Source organism: Salmo trutta, chromosome 13 (genome assembly GCF_901001165.1).
Source record: "Salmo trutta chromosome 13, fSalTru1.1, whole genome shotgun sequence".
Lineage (NCBI taxonomy): Eukaryota > Metazoa > Chordata > Actinopteri > Salmoniformes > Salmonidae > Salmo > Salmo trutta.
Genome location: NC_042969.1, coordinates 14,237,024 through 14,250,593, shown reverse-complemented (window position 1 = coordinate 14,250,593; position 13,570 = coordinate 14,237,024). Strand labels below are relative to the sequence as shown.

General features: G+C 43.2%; 1 protein-coding gene across 1 annotated transcript in view; it reads left to right on the top strand.

The window, feature by feature from the left end:
* Positions 1-13,570, top strand: part of LOC115205263 (vascular endothelial growth factor receptor kdr-like) — an 87,932-nt gene that overhangs the window by 55,355 nt on the left and 19,007 nt on the right. The window contains exons 17-25 of the mRNA XM_029771039.1: positions 527-650; positions 1,255-1,359; positions 4,007-4,120; positions 4,299-4,387; positions 4,591-4,744; positions 6,015-6,112; positions 6,894-7,016; positions 7,536-7,647; positions 9,722-9,821. Of these exons, the coding sequence (XP_029626899.1) occupies positions 527-650; positions 1,255-1,359; positions 4,007-4,120; positions 4,299-4,387; positions 4,591-4,744; positions 6,015-6,112; positions 6,894-7,016; positions 7,536-7,647; positions 9,722-9,821 (1,019 nt within the window). The remainder of the gene's footprint in view (positions 1-526; positions 651-1,254; positions 1,360-4,006; positions 4,121-4,298; positions 4,388-4,590; positions 4,745-6,014; positions 6,113-6,893; positions 7,017-7,535; positions 7,648-9,721; positions 9,822-13,570) is intronic.

Sequence of the window (13,570 nt, the reverse complement as noted above, 5' to 3'; positions counted from 1 at the left end):
TGCAACAAGCACGTCCGGTGAACAGGTCAGGGTTCCGTAGCCGCAGGCAGAACAGTTAAACTGGAGCAGCAGCATGGCCAGGTGGACTGGGGACAGCAAGGAGTCATCATGCCAGGTAGTCCCGAGGCATGGTCCTAGGGCTCAGGTCCTCCGAGAGAAAGAAAGAAAGAGAGAAAGAGAGAATTAGAGAGAGCATATTTAAATTCACACAGGACACCGGATAAGACAAGAGAATACTCCAGATGAAACAGACTGACCCTAGCCCCCCGGCACATAAACTACTGCAGCATAAATACTGGAGGCTGAGACAGGAGGGATCAGAAGACACTGTGGCCCCATCCGATGATACGCCCGGACAGGGCCAAACAGGCAGGATATAACCCCACTCACTTTGCCAAAGCACAGCCCCCACACCACTAGTAGAGCATGTGTTCTTGTCTTTTAGTTAACATACTTACTGCACAATGCGCTCCATCACCATTTTATTATCTTCTATTACATTCTATTTTATTCTCCCCCCTTCCAGCCGGACTACATGATGGGTCCATCCATCATCATCGACCCAGACGAGTGTCCTCTGGACGAGCAGTGTGAACGCCTGCAGTACGATGGCAGCAAGTGGGAGTTTCCCCGAGACCGCCTCAGACTGGGTGAGTACCTTACTACACCATACGGAACTGGCACAGTCTAAGAAGTCACTCACCATGACCACGCTGTAACTCAAAGGCCTATACGCACCATGAATTGGCACATACTGTAAGCGTATTTACTTGTCCAGCCTACATTTCACATCCACAGGTTAATGTCATGGGGATAAGGTGACACCCACAACTCTGGGTCCTCTTAAACTGTGTGACCCTGTTTGCCCGTTACATTGAAATATAGTGCCAGAGAGGATGGTATGTGGCAGAGGTGTCACCCCCCTGTGAAGAGGGTGTAGCGTCGTTGCTCATCAGCGACCCTCCACTGTCGCCTGGTCTTAACGGCACTATAAATCCCCTGGAGGAGCGCTTCACGGGCCCAGTGGTCAGAACCTCAGCAGGTTGTTTTAATTACCCATAATTCCCCTGATAGAGGACCCAACCAGATTTACTACTCCCCAGCCACTTTCATTTACATGTAGACCTATTGTAACTCACTGGCCCTTCTCTCTCTCTCTCTCTCTCTCTCTCTCTCTCTCTCTCTCTCTCTCTCTCTCTCTCTCTCTCTCTCTCTCTCTTTCTCTCGCTCTCGCTCTCTCGCTCTCTGTTCCAGGCAAAACTCTGGGCCATGGAGCCTTCGGGAAAGTGGTGGAGGCCTCTGCTTTTGGGATTGACAAGCTCTCAACCTGCAAGACTGTGGCCGTCAAAATGCTGAAAGGTATGGAAGCAACATTATTATCAAGACTTTAATCTGAACATTTTATATATGCTAATTTACAGTACTCTCATGTGCACTTCTGTTGAAAAAGCATGTTGAAAAGTCACACAGGCTGTCTTCCACATAGCTTCCTTTCGCTCACACCTGGTGGAAATGGTACTGATAAAGGTGCTCCTCGCCAAATACAAACACAATATGCATTGTTTTGGGTGTAACAGATGTAAAACAGCCATCTGTCATTTCAGCAGACAATTTGGTTTTCTCGTGCATGATATGAATTCAAAAGCCGTGCTAGCACACGTGCGTGTAATTAACAGTCGCGCACGGGCTATTTGTTCAAAGGAGGCGTGCGTTGGCTGCTTCTCACTGTTTGTCCTGAGCGAGACTAGGACCTTGGTGTCCCTGATGAGGATGACAGTCTGCAGGAATCAGGATAGCATTCCACTTGGTGTTAGCGATTGAAAAGTTTAAAAGTGTAAAAAAACAAAAGTTGTAAAATAAAGGTTAGAAAAATAAAAGTGCTTATTAATAATTGTAACCCAGATTCTTTGGAGATACACAAACAATTGGAAACAATGACCCCCCCACCTGCTTCCCCACATATGATTTGTGGTCACCATAAATTATGGTCACATTTCAGTCTTTCTAAATCTGGCAGAGCATATTTATCCCATCAACAATTGAGTAAAAAGCAGTAAAAAGCAATGCAGAAGGAGAGAGACTCCGAGAGAAGGGGAGGGAGAGAGAGAGAGACTGTCCAAGGAATTTTACCTAGTGATCTTAGCAGAATAAACATTTCAGCCCAACATCACTGACACTGGCTGTATCCCCTAAGGGTTGATGTGGTCCAACTAACTTTCCTCCTGGTTCTGTTAGGATATTCAACTCTAACTCTGTAGAGTAATGGGACCACAGATGGATGCTGATGGTGTTGTGAAAGATCTAGCTACATGGGGATGATAAATCAGGTCATTTGTTAGATATTTCTGTCAGTGTCAAGGCATTAATCATCTCTATCCATTAATCATGGAGGAACCAAGCTCACCAGGCCGGCTGCTGCTCCGCTGCTCTACTGCTCTACTCCAGGCTCCCCAGGTCAAACATAATGAAAAGCAGCTCACTTCCCTAAACTGACCCTCCGTGCAGTGTGGTTTGAGACTCACCGTCAGTCAGCTCTAGCTTCCAGAGCAGGCAGGGACCACTGTGAAGAGCCACATATGACAGAGCAGAAGTACAGTCCCACAATTCACAAGTTCTCCATTCATTATTTAAACTGTTTAAAACCTTTTACTGCAGTGGGCTAAATCAGGGTCACACAGAGTGTTTCTTGGTAGTTCTAAACAAATAAAGTATCCACCTCACACACATGGTTATGGGCTTTAAAAAGAAGACACCTGTACCATGTCAGATACAGCGTTTCAATGTATTACATTTGGAGTTTGCATCCCAATATTACACTTTATATACATCACAGAAGACTGAAATATAACATGTTTATTAATTATGAAATTATGGAAATATGAATAACCTTCCACCCATGAGGCCACTAGAGGGCGATTTGGTCATTTGTTTTCCCCCTCACCCATTTTTTGGTGATTTGGTCATCGGAAGTTCTCCATTCATTTTGTAAATTCAAGTCGTTGATTCATTATTTAAATCGACCAAAATCCCCGTTAGAGTAAACCACATCCAGGGAGTCAGTGATGGCTGAGAGCAAGATTATTTCGCAACACCATTTTGTTCAGTCAATGTTTTCATTCTGTTTATCAGTTAGGGACATTATTGGTACCGTTGCTAACTCCAGTTAATAAAAGAGAGAGACATTACACAGGCACACTGGACGCATTAGGCTGCCACCAAACATTGACTAGTTGCTATTCCACAGTCTTTGAGCTCAATGTTACTGAGAGGTTTAGTTATGGGACCGTTAATCTTTGCGTCGATGCCCCCCCCCCCCCCCCCCCCCCCCAAAAAGGATGAGTCACTTTGATGGTGTTTAGTTTACGTGGTTAAGAAAAACCCTCCCTCTGATCTCATACCCTTCCTGACCCAGATATCTGCCTCTTATATGATGTGTAGACTAGCTATACAACTGAGAAACAAAACCGCATTTTCTATTCTGGGGAAAAAAGAATGTTACTGTCATGTTGACTCTTCATGTGTGCTGCAGTGTTTATTGTGATGTAATGTATGGCTGTGCTTTGGGTCGTGCCCTCGTGTATGCGAGTATCTAATTTAATGTGAGAGAATGCTGATGTTTGTGTTTTAAGTTCTATATATTCCCATGTTGACTTCATTTATTTCCCGCTGTCCATCTTTGCATACCATCTTAACCTTGCACATTGAATGTTCTCATGCAGATAATCATATTACCTTATGTGAAAAATGTCTTGCCTATCTAAAATCTCCTCCACATGCGTAAAAATCGGTTATTTATTTTCCATCTATACTGTTTGGTTTCCAGACGTCCATGAACGTACATCAGTTGGAGTAATCTTAAAGGAAGATAAAGAATTTATATGACATTTTAATTAAAAGCCAAAATACATCCACTCTTTTGTGGAGTTGTATGAAACAGTATCCCCGCAATAGGACATGTACATTGAACCTTCATCCCTGTAAATAGTCTGTGTTTATGTTGAAACAGGAGGAGCTACGACAAATGAGCGCAAGGCTCTGATGTCGGAGCTGAAGATCCTGATCCACATTGGTCATCATCTGAACGTGGTCAACCTGCTGGGAGCCTGCACCAAGCCTGGAGGTGAGAGAGAGAGGACAGGGTTAACTCTGTTTAAACTTAGTCACACTGTATGACTTGCATACAATTTGTGAAGTACATTTATAAATTGATGGAATCTCAGAGAAAATCCTGTTTTTACTGTTTATGAATCGTTACTTGTTTGGAATCTTCTTTGAATTCCGTGCTTCTTTCTTCTCAGGTCCATTGATGATGATAGTGGAGTACTGCAAATATGGAAACTTGTCAAACTACTTGAGAAGCAAGAGGGCTGATTTCATCGTTTATAAGGTAAATCAGCAGCTTTCAGAAATCCTGCTTTCTCATCAAATCAAAAGCCTTCATGATTTAGTCTACTTAGCTGTCAAAACCTTCATGATTCAGTACATTTCTCAACCTAACAGGAAAACCCCAGATTGTCAGAAGAACCGTTTTCTAAAGTGACTCAAGGTTTGCATCTGTATTTTTGATCTGGTGTGTGTCTCGTATGTCAGAGCCAGGACGGTAAGGTGGTGACGTCGGGGTCGGGCTGTGACCTAAGCGAGCTCATCAAGCGGCGCCTGGAGAGCGTGGCCAGCACCGGAAGCTCGGCCAGCTCCGGCTTTGTGGAAGATAAGAGCTACTGCGACTCAGAGGAAGAGGAGGAAGGTAAACTAAATGAGCCAACAGCGTCTTCCTTCCCCTCACCGCCCCCTTCACCCTTCCCTCTCACCTCCACCCACACTCCCATGCCCCCTAATTGTTTTCTTCCCTGGGCCTGATGGGACGTTTCCTCCTATTCATAAATTAAATCGATAGGACAGGAACCACGGGCTGATACCCACTGGGCCTTGGGCAAAAGCAGGAGTGGAGGAGGAGGCCTCTGTTGACATCCTCCTCTGTCCTGACTGTTTACCTGCTGCTGGCACGTCGGCCATTTAAAAAAATATATATCTAACTATCTATATGAATGTTAAATAATGTATTGTCATTTTGGAATCACTTTTGTTGTAAATAAGAATAGAATATGTTTCTAAACACTTCCGCATTAATGTAGATGCGACCATGATTACGGATAGTCCTGAATGAATCGTGAATAATGATGAGTGAGGAAGTTACAGGTGCACCAATATCATACCCCCAAAACATGCTAACCTTTCACCATGACAATAACAGGGGAGGTTAGCATTTTATATCATACCCCAAAGACATGCTAACCTCTCACCATGACAATAACAGTGGAGGTTAGCATTTTATATCATACCCCCAAAACATGCTAACCTCTCACCATTACAATAACAGGGGAGGTTAGCATTTTTGGGTGGGTATGATATTTATGCCTCTGTAATTTTCTCATTCACCATTATTCACGATTCATTCAGGATTATCCGTAACAATGGTAGCATCCACATTAATGTAGAAGTATATTCTTATTTACAATAAAAGTGACTTCAAAATGACACAATACATTATTTACCATTAATTTCCATTGGGCAAAAAATAATCTGAAACACAACCAAAACAAACTGCAAATGCATAAAAATGGTAAAGTCACAAGCATGATGTGACAAATGTAATAATTATGTGCAAGGAATGTGGAACCAATTTATTTACTATTTATTTTTACATTTACATTTTTTATTTTAACTTTTGTCTACTTTAATAGACATATAAGGGAATTTGTCCCAATAATTTGGCTCCATTATAATGGGGGACTATGTACAAAAAGTGCTGTCATTTCTAAACAGTTCACCTAATATGGATAAAGAAAATACCATCAAATAAAAGCTGACAGTCTGCACTTTAACCTCATAGTCATTGTATCATATAATTTCATGCCAAAACGTTTGTAGCTCACTGTACGTGTTACACCGTACTAAATCATGTTCATGAAAATAGTTTGTATTCATTTACACTTTATGCTCCGTTTTACCCTCAGAGCCAGAGGATCTGTACAAGAGAGTGCTGACAATGGAAGATTTGATTTGCTACATTTTCCAAGTTGCAAAAGGCATGGAGTTCCTGGCTTCGCGCAAGGTATGCACCTCCTCCAGGCAAATTACGGTATCAAAATACTTTGCTAAAGGTAATCTTGTGACACACATGTTGGGTATTAATCTAATACCAGTTTATAAAGCTTTATTCAGTCCAGTTGACTTTAGATTTAATAAAAGGCTGTTGTATTTTGACAGCTGGGGAAGTTGTTTTGTTCACATTTTTTATTCATAGAACACTATGTTCGGGCTGCAGGGTAGCCTAGTGGTTAACGCGTTGGGCTAGTAACCGAAAGGTTGCAAGTTCAGATCCCTGAGCTGACAAGGTACAAATCTGTCATTCTCCCCCTGATTAAGGCAGTTAACCTGCTGTTCCTAGGCCATCATTGAAAATAAGAATTTGTTCTTAACTGACTTGCCTAGTTAAATAATGGTAAAAATGCTTTTTTTTAAATAAATGTTCCTTGTGAGTCTATTGGCTATAATCAGTCTAAAACTCATTCAGATTTAAAGGTCTGTCACAAGCTCTGAGAGAGCAGATGGTACTAATTAGTGAACCCATTGTTGTCAATATTAGAGAGAAGGCTTTAACCTGGGTATGGAACACTTCGCATTCCGAATACAATTGATGACTGTTCCATATGGTTGCCTTAGCTGAGATGCACAGGGCATTGAGTGTTTCCTATCAGGTCACATGGTCAGGAAATAGTCCTAGCCATGCTTTATCACATTAGGCTGAATCGTAACTTGAGATATGTCCACATAACTCAAACGTTCATGTAAAGTCATGCATCGATGTCAATCCTTTCTCTTCTTTTTGTTAGTGTATTCATCGTGATCTGGCTGCAAGAAACATACTACTGTCTGAGAATAATGTTGTGAAGATATGCGATTTTGGACTGGCCAGAGACATCTACAAAGACCCAGACTACGTTCGCAAAGGAGATGTAAGTATGAACAGCAATCTGATCTTTTTTACAATGCTATGCTGTGCTACTATTCATCTGACATAATAAGTCAATTACACGTGATGAAACGCACCAACGACTTGACGTCGATTATCGGCTGTTGTGTGAGAGAGAGACATTCAGAAACACTCAGCTTGATGGAAAAGAACCAGAACACGTGTTCTGTTATTACCGACTTGGCAAAAACAAAAGAGCGATTGAATAAATGCAGGAGATCTGGGAAATGCCAGATATTCTGGGCAGATTTCACTGTTTGTCTGCATATTTAATAAACGTGTCTGTCTACATAGACTAGAGGACGATTGGTTGTTGAGGATGTTTGGTAGTACTATGCCAATGAGGGCATTTACCCTACTTTACTCAACAAGCCCTTCTGATTCTCCTCAGATGTGACAGGTTGGTTATTGATGGTATTGATGAGACAGCCAGTCACACAGGTGAGATGAGATACTCATTTAAAAGAGCTTTCGTCTCTTATCTCCATCTCTCCCCTCACAGGCCAGACTGCCCCTCAAGTGGATGGCGCCAGAGGCCATTTTTGACAAGATCTACACCACTCAGAGCGATGTGTGGTCCTTTGGAGTTCTGATGTGGGAGATCTTCTCTCTGGGTAAATATACATACCAGGAATGACTCACCATGCCTTGTAGTCCCTCAGACACATGCATACTCACATATGATAACATACGCACTATACCCACGCGTACACATGGATTTTGTGTTGTAGATATGTGGTAGTGGAGTAGGGGCCTGAGGGAACACAATGTGTTGTGAAATCTGTTGTGAATGTATTATAATGTTTTTAGAATTGTATAACTGCCTTAATTTTGCTGGACCCCACCCAGGAAGAGTAGCTGCTGCCTTGGCAGGAACTAATGGTGATCCATAATAAATACAAACACAAATATCTCACCTGACCTCCCCATTTGCAGAATGAATGAGCAGAAATGAACAAACATCTGTGCACAGCCATTTGGAACAATACAGACTTATTCAATGCAGATTTCCTCTGTTGTGTAGGTCCTGAATCACGTCTACGAGGACTATTGTTTTAGGATTGTTAATGAAACTGCAAACTGACTGCTTTGGTGCACACTGATCTTTTCTGGCCTGTAATGGATTTCTATCAGAGAATTCTTATGATGCTATTTATGATTTTTTTATTACTCAGTAAAAATGTTACTGCTTATAATTTGTTTTTATCAAATAGTCACAAAATAGTTTGAAAAAAACTATTGTCTGTATAATTCTTTGCACACATAATCTTACAATTGTGCACATGGCGTGCAGTATTCCTTCCAAAGGAGGGAGAGGTTTCTTTCCCTCATCAGCCAGCAAGGTTCAGCGAGGAGACTAGTTTCCAGTCAGCTAGCCAGGCGAGGCAAGGTGCCCCCAGCCATGCAGCTCCTCCAGATGCACTGGGTCATAACTGGCTTCTGCTACTGCGTAATTGTGCCTCTGGGACAAACAGGGCTGCATTGTCAGCTTGAGAAAACCATAGGTAGCAAGGACAACATTCAGAGTAAATGTTACAAAAGTGTAAGGAAAGAACAGTACATGGATTCAGGGCTTTAGGATTCATTGGGCATCTACACTTCAACCTCTGCCATGGAGCCAATCATTTTCGAGGGAACTGGGTCCAAAAAAAAGTGTGACATTTCAAATACCTCAAGACATGGGGTGCATTCAAACACTCGTTCTTTCTCTCTCTCTCTCTCTCTCTCTATTTCTCTCTCTTTCTTTTCTCTTTTTCTCTCACTCTCTCCCGTAATCTTTCTCTGTCAGAACCACACACACAGAACCACAGACACTGATACATATACCTTCAAAGAACCATTCACTCACTCCCACATCTGGGTGGTGTTAACATGGTCTCAGAAAGATAAATTAGGACACGAAAACAACTGCAAAAAAATGTCAAACACTCAAGTCTGGCAATCTGATACAGATAGTTGTTCAGAGGTCAAAAGTTTGCTCCAGTCCCAAGGTGCTGGAACATGCATATCGCAATGTGACCCGCAGGTCTAGCAGCTTGAGTTTTGTCTTATGTTTTTGGATTTCACCGTCTTGTTAGTTTAGGTGTCAAACCTTCAACTACACTTCGGTTTCTGTGTTAGACTTGAGTTACGCGGTAATCTGCCTATTTACTTAGCATGTTGGGTTGATGTGACGAAGAGAACGTATAACATGGCGTACTAGTAGATGTTACATCGTATCAACATAGTGCTCTGGAGCTTTCGATGCTATCTGATATTGTGTCAGGGATGACAGTCGGGTACATGAAAATATTGGTTCAGGAGTCTGGACATTTTTATGGATTAGATGGCGTGGGCAATATTTTCCAAAACCCCAACTGGATTGGATATTCGATACAAGTTGGCTTAGTCGTGTGTTATTGTTTTTGTTTCGGCTGAGCCAAGCATAAATTCAAATTATTCTCGAAAGAGTCTTACTTCAGACCCAGTAGTCCAATTAAATCATATTTCTGTCTCTAGATGTTATTCAGTGTATAATATCATTGTTGTCGTGAGGAGAGTCATGACATTGTCCATGTGCAAGGTCAATCAGTTGAAGTCTTAACTGACTGTTTATGAAGCTTTCTTGTCTAATCTGTGTAAAGTATCCGGGCCCTCTCTGTGTGGGAGATTGAAGTGTCTGATAATCCCCCCCCCACCCCCCCCCAGGTGCCTCTCCGTATCCCGGCTTACACATCGACGAGGACTTCTGCTGCCGACTGAAGGAAGGGACCAGGATGAGAGCTCCGGAATACTCCTCCTCTGAAATGTAAGGATCAAGCGATCTTTGTTACTCCATTACTCCATTACTTCACATACAAACCCCAACCTCATCATCTAACTCAGGGCAAAAAAAGGAATACACTTGCAGTTTGAAGAGTGGCCTATGTCAGAAAGCTCTCTCACCTCTTGGCAGTGCATAATGCATCGAGCTCCCTTGGCTCGTGAAACTTTTAAAGACCCCCAAGCATGCCTCTAGTCCTCTCAACGTATCCCCCAACCTCTCCTGAGGGTAATTATCCACCAGGAACTCTTACTCAGGGCAACACATTAGAGGGCAGTAAAGAAAAGCCTCCCATATCGATATACTGGAGCTGAAAAGAGGCCTTGTATCTGCTCCTTCATTCGTCAGAATGAGTGACAGGGCCTGATAGGCATCATGGGTAATCCAGCTCTGAATGCGGAGGGGAGACAGGTGCTGCTGATTGGCAGTTAACCGAGGGGTGTGGTGGGCGGCGAGGTGCGGATCCATTTTCGGACTGACATCGATGCGGTCGTAATTGAGCCCCACATTTAAAGGCTGTGGGAGTGGGGAGTGGCCAGGGGGTAGCCGGGCACAGGGTAATGAGAGCAAGGAGCGGGAGACTCTCCTCCCTTGTCCACACAAGGGGGATCTGAAGCAGGGCAGATGTGGACGGTGCTGCTGAAACAGAATATCTTTGGGGGAGTCTAGGGGGGTTTCTCCTGCCCCTGTGGTGTCAGTGCTGTTAGTCTAGCAGAGAGGTGGACTGAACAGGAGGAGCTGGGGTTGTTGCCTTTATGAGGTGACTGGACAGGGGGATCTGGGGTTGTTGTTGCCTTTATGAGGTGACTGGGTGGCTTCTCAGCAGGGAGAACTAAGTGCTGGGGCTCTCTCTCACTCACTGTCCCAGGCTATGGCACACGTCCGAGTTTACAGGGTTGGGGAGTAATGGATTACATGTAACTGATTATTTTTTTAAACTGTAGCTGAAATCTGTTACGTTACCAGCAAAACTATTGTAATCAGATACTTTTGAAAAACGACATGATTACTTCTAGGATTACTTTTAAATTCAGAAAGGAACCTATGACATCTTTCTGTTATCTCAATGACATTCAAAGCAAAATTGAAAAAAGGGAAAATATTGGCCTCCTGAGTGGCACAGATGTCTAAGGCACTGCATTGCAGTGCTTGTTGCGTCACTACATACCTGGGTTCGATCCCAGGCTGTGTCACAACTGGCCGTGACTGGGAATCTCTTAGGGTGGTGCACAATTGGGTTTGTCTGGGGGGGGGGCTGTTCACAAAAGTGTATTTTAACCCAATAATGGTTGAATTCAATAAGTTTAAGCTGCCTATCAATCATTGTTTTTGCAACCAGTGGACAGACAGTTAAAAATGCACTTTTGCAACAGCTGCATAGTGCGGATCCCAGCCTATGGAATAAAAGTTTGAAGGAGTTCCTCCCTTCTTAACTCCTCTGTGGTATTGTGCTCCACAGTGTCAACTACAAGTTTAATTTAAGAAGACCACGAGTGGGGCTTTTATTGCTCAATCTAATTCTTGCAGATATAAAAATAAATGTATCCATAGGCCTAATGGACAAATGCTCAAACTCGCACACTTTTGATAGACTTCAACAGCTGCAAATGATTGAGATATCGGTAGTGCTCAAAGCATGCCACTCCATGAGAGCAGCATTTATTTTTCAACTTGAAGCAATGAGCCCAATCAGTCCTCCATGACAGGGTTTCCCAAACTCGGTCCTGGGCCCCCCGGGTGCATATTTAATTATTTTGCCCTAGCATAACACAGCTGATTTGAATTAACCAACTCATCATCAAGCTTTGATTATTTGAATCAGCTGTGTAGTGCTAGGGCAACAAAAAAAGACATGCTCCTAGGGGGTGCCCCAGGGCTGAGTTTGGGAAACCTCGCTCCATGACAACCAAATCATAAACAACAGAGTAGTATAATTCATCTTTAGTTTTTGGGTTATGCTCCGGTAAAACAATTTGGCTAATGTATATTTCCAGGTAGTGGCAGGTAGCCTAGCAGTTCGAAAGTTAGGCCAGTAACCGAAAGGTCAGACCGCTAGTTAGAATCCCCAAGCCAACAAGGTGAAAATAGGTCTATGTGCCTTTGAGCAAGGCACATAACCTTAATTGCTCCAGGGTTACCGTTGATAATGGCAGACCCTGGTTGTGACCCCACTCTCTGAGAGTGTCTCAGGGAGAGTGGGATATGCAAAAAACACATGTCCAATTCACACATGTGCATTAATACACACTTGAACATGTGTGAATAGGAGAAATATAAGCACGCCCCAAATTATTTTATTAATTATTTTATTTCCAATTCGTATTCTTGAAGATCAAGGTGTGTTAAAATACCTTGGTTTTTAATGTAAAGATATTACCTAGCTAATATATTATTGTCTGTAGTAGAAAGAATTGGTTTAGAAGAAGCCTACATAACCAACCCATAAAGTAACATGCAACATCCATTTAAGGCCAGCTATGTAAACTCTAACACTGATTTATCCCGCAATAGATGTTTTTCATTTGGTAATATTGCCTCTTATGGGGAAAGTAATCTAAAAGTAACTGAAAGTAATCAGATTATGTTAGAGTTTTTGTCATCCAAAAATGACGTTACTAATTACAATTTTGAATATGTAACTAGCAACTGTAACGGATTACAGTTAGAAAGTAACGCACCCAACCCTGCGAGTTTACAACCTACTCCCAACGGACCCCTCGCTCTCACATCCTGAGCACTGCTCTCAATCTATCTCACATTCTGCTGTGTGTGTGTGTGTGTGTGTGTGTGTGCGTAGCGTTTGGTTTTCATTTGTGACAAAGCATGGTGGAGTTATACTCCCTCTGTCTTATTCATTTGGAAAGGATCAATCCTGTACTTATGTTTTATAACCCTTTACCACCGGGATGTCCAGAATGTTTAAAACATCTTGTGCCAACTGCAGCCAATTGAATGGATGTATCATGGAGACATGGGAGATGGTGATTGGAGTTGACCTGCAAATATATGATCCAGACTGGAGTCTTAGAGCGTGGGGACTGGGAATAGAGCTAAACAGCAGCTCTGTAGGTCCAGAGTCAGACCCACTGGTGCCAGGTTCTCCTCTCTAAGATCCTTTCCATTCTGGTTCAAAGCAAAGTGCTCCATTGACCGAATTAAGATAGAGAGCAGATAACACTCTGCTAAGCTCATGCCAAGGAACCATGAACTACAACCTGCTGATATCAGTTTAAATGGGAAGCAGGGGAGCGGTACTCCCTCTATTCTACAGGGGTAATACCCCTGTCTCCCACACTTCTCTTCAGAGCCTCCCGGGCCTGATGTTGATCATGTGTGTGGGAGCCTGGGATCCAGAGCCCCTGACCTTGACCCCAACCCCCCGTTATATGGATGATGAAAGGGGCCGCAGGGCCGGGCGATATGGGGTGGTAAATCTACCCTGCTGCTGCTGCACTGGCTCATCAGGAATGTGACCCTCCGTTTAGAAGATTGGAAGGTCCACTTCCTCCATCAGCCTAACGGTGCGCCGATCTGATGCATCCTCATCAGAATGTGGAAGACGCTCCTCAAGACGCAGGAATCGAGAAAAACGGATGTCCACCTCCCAACGTCCCACAGCTTTCCTGCAGGGAAGAGAGAAGTGGACTTTGGAATTCGTACCACCACAATGGCCCCCCACGGCAGCGTATTCCATGAAGAGACAGAAGGGGGGTGGAACCAATTTTTTCCCATTA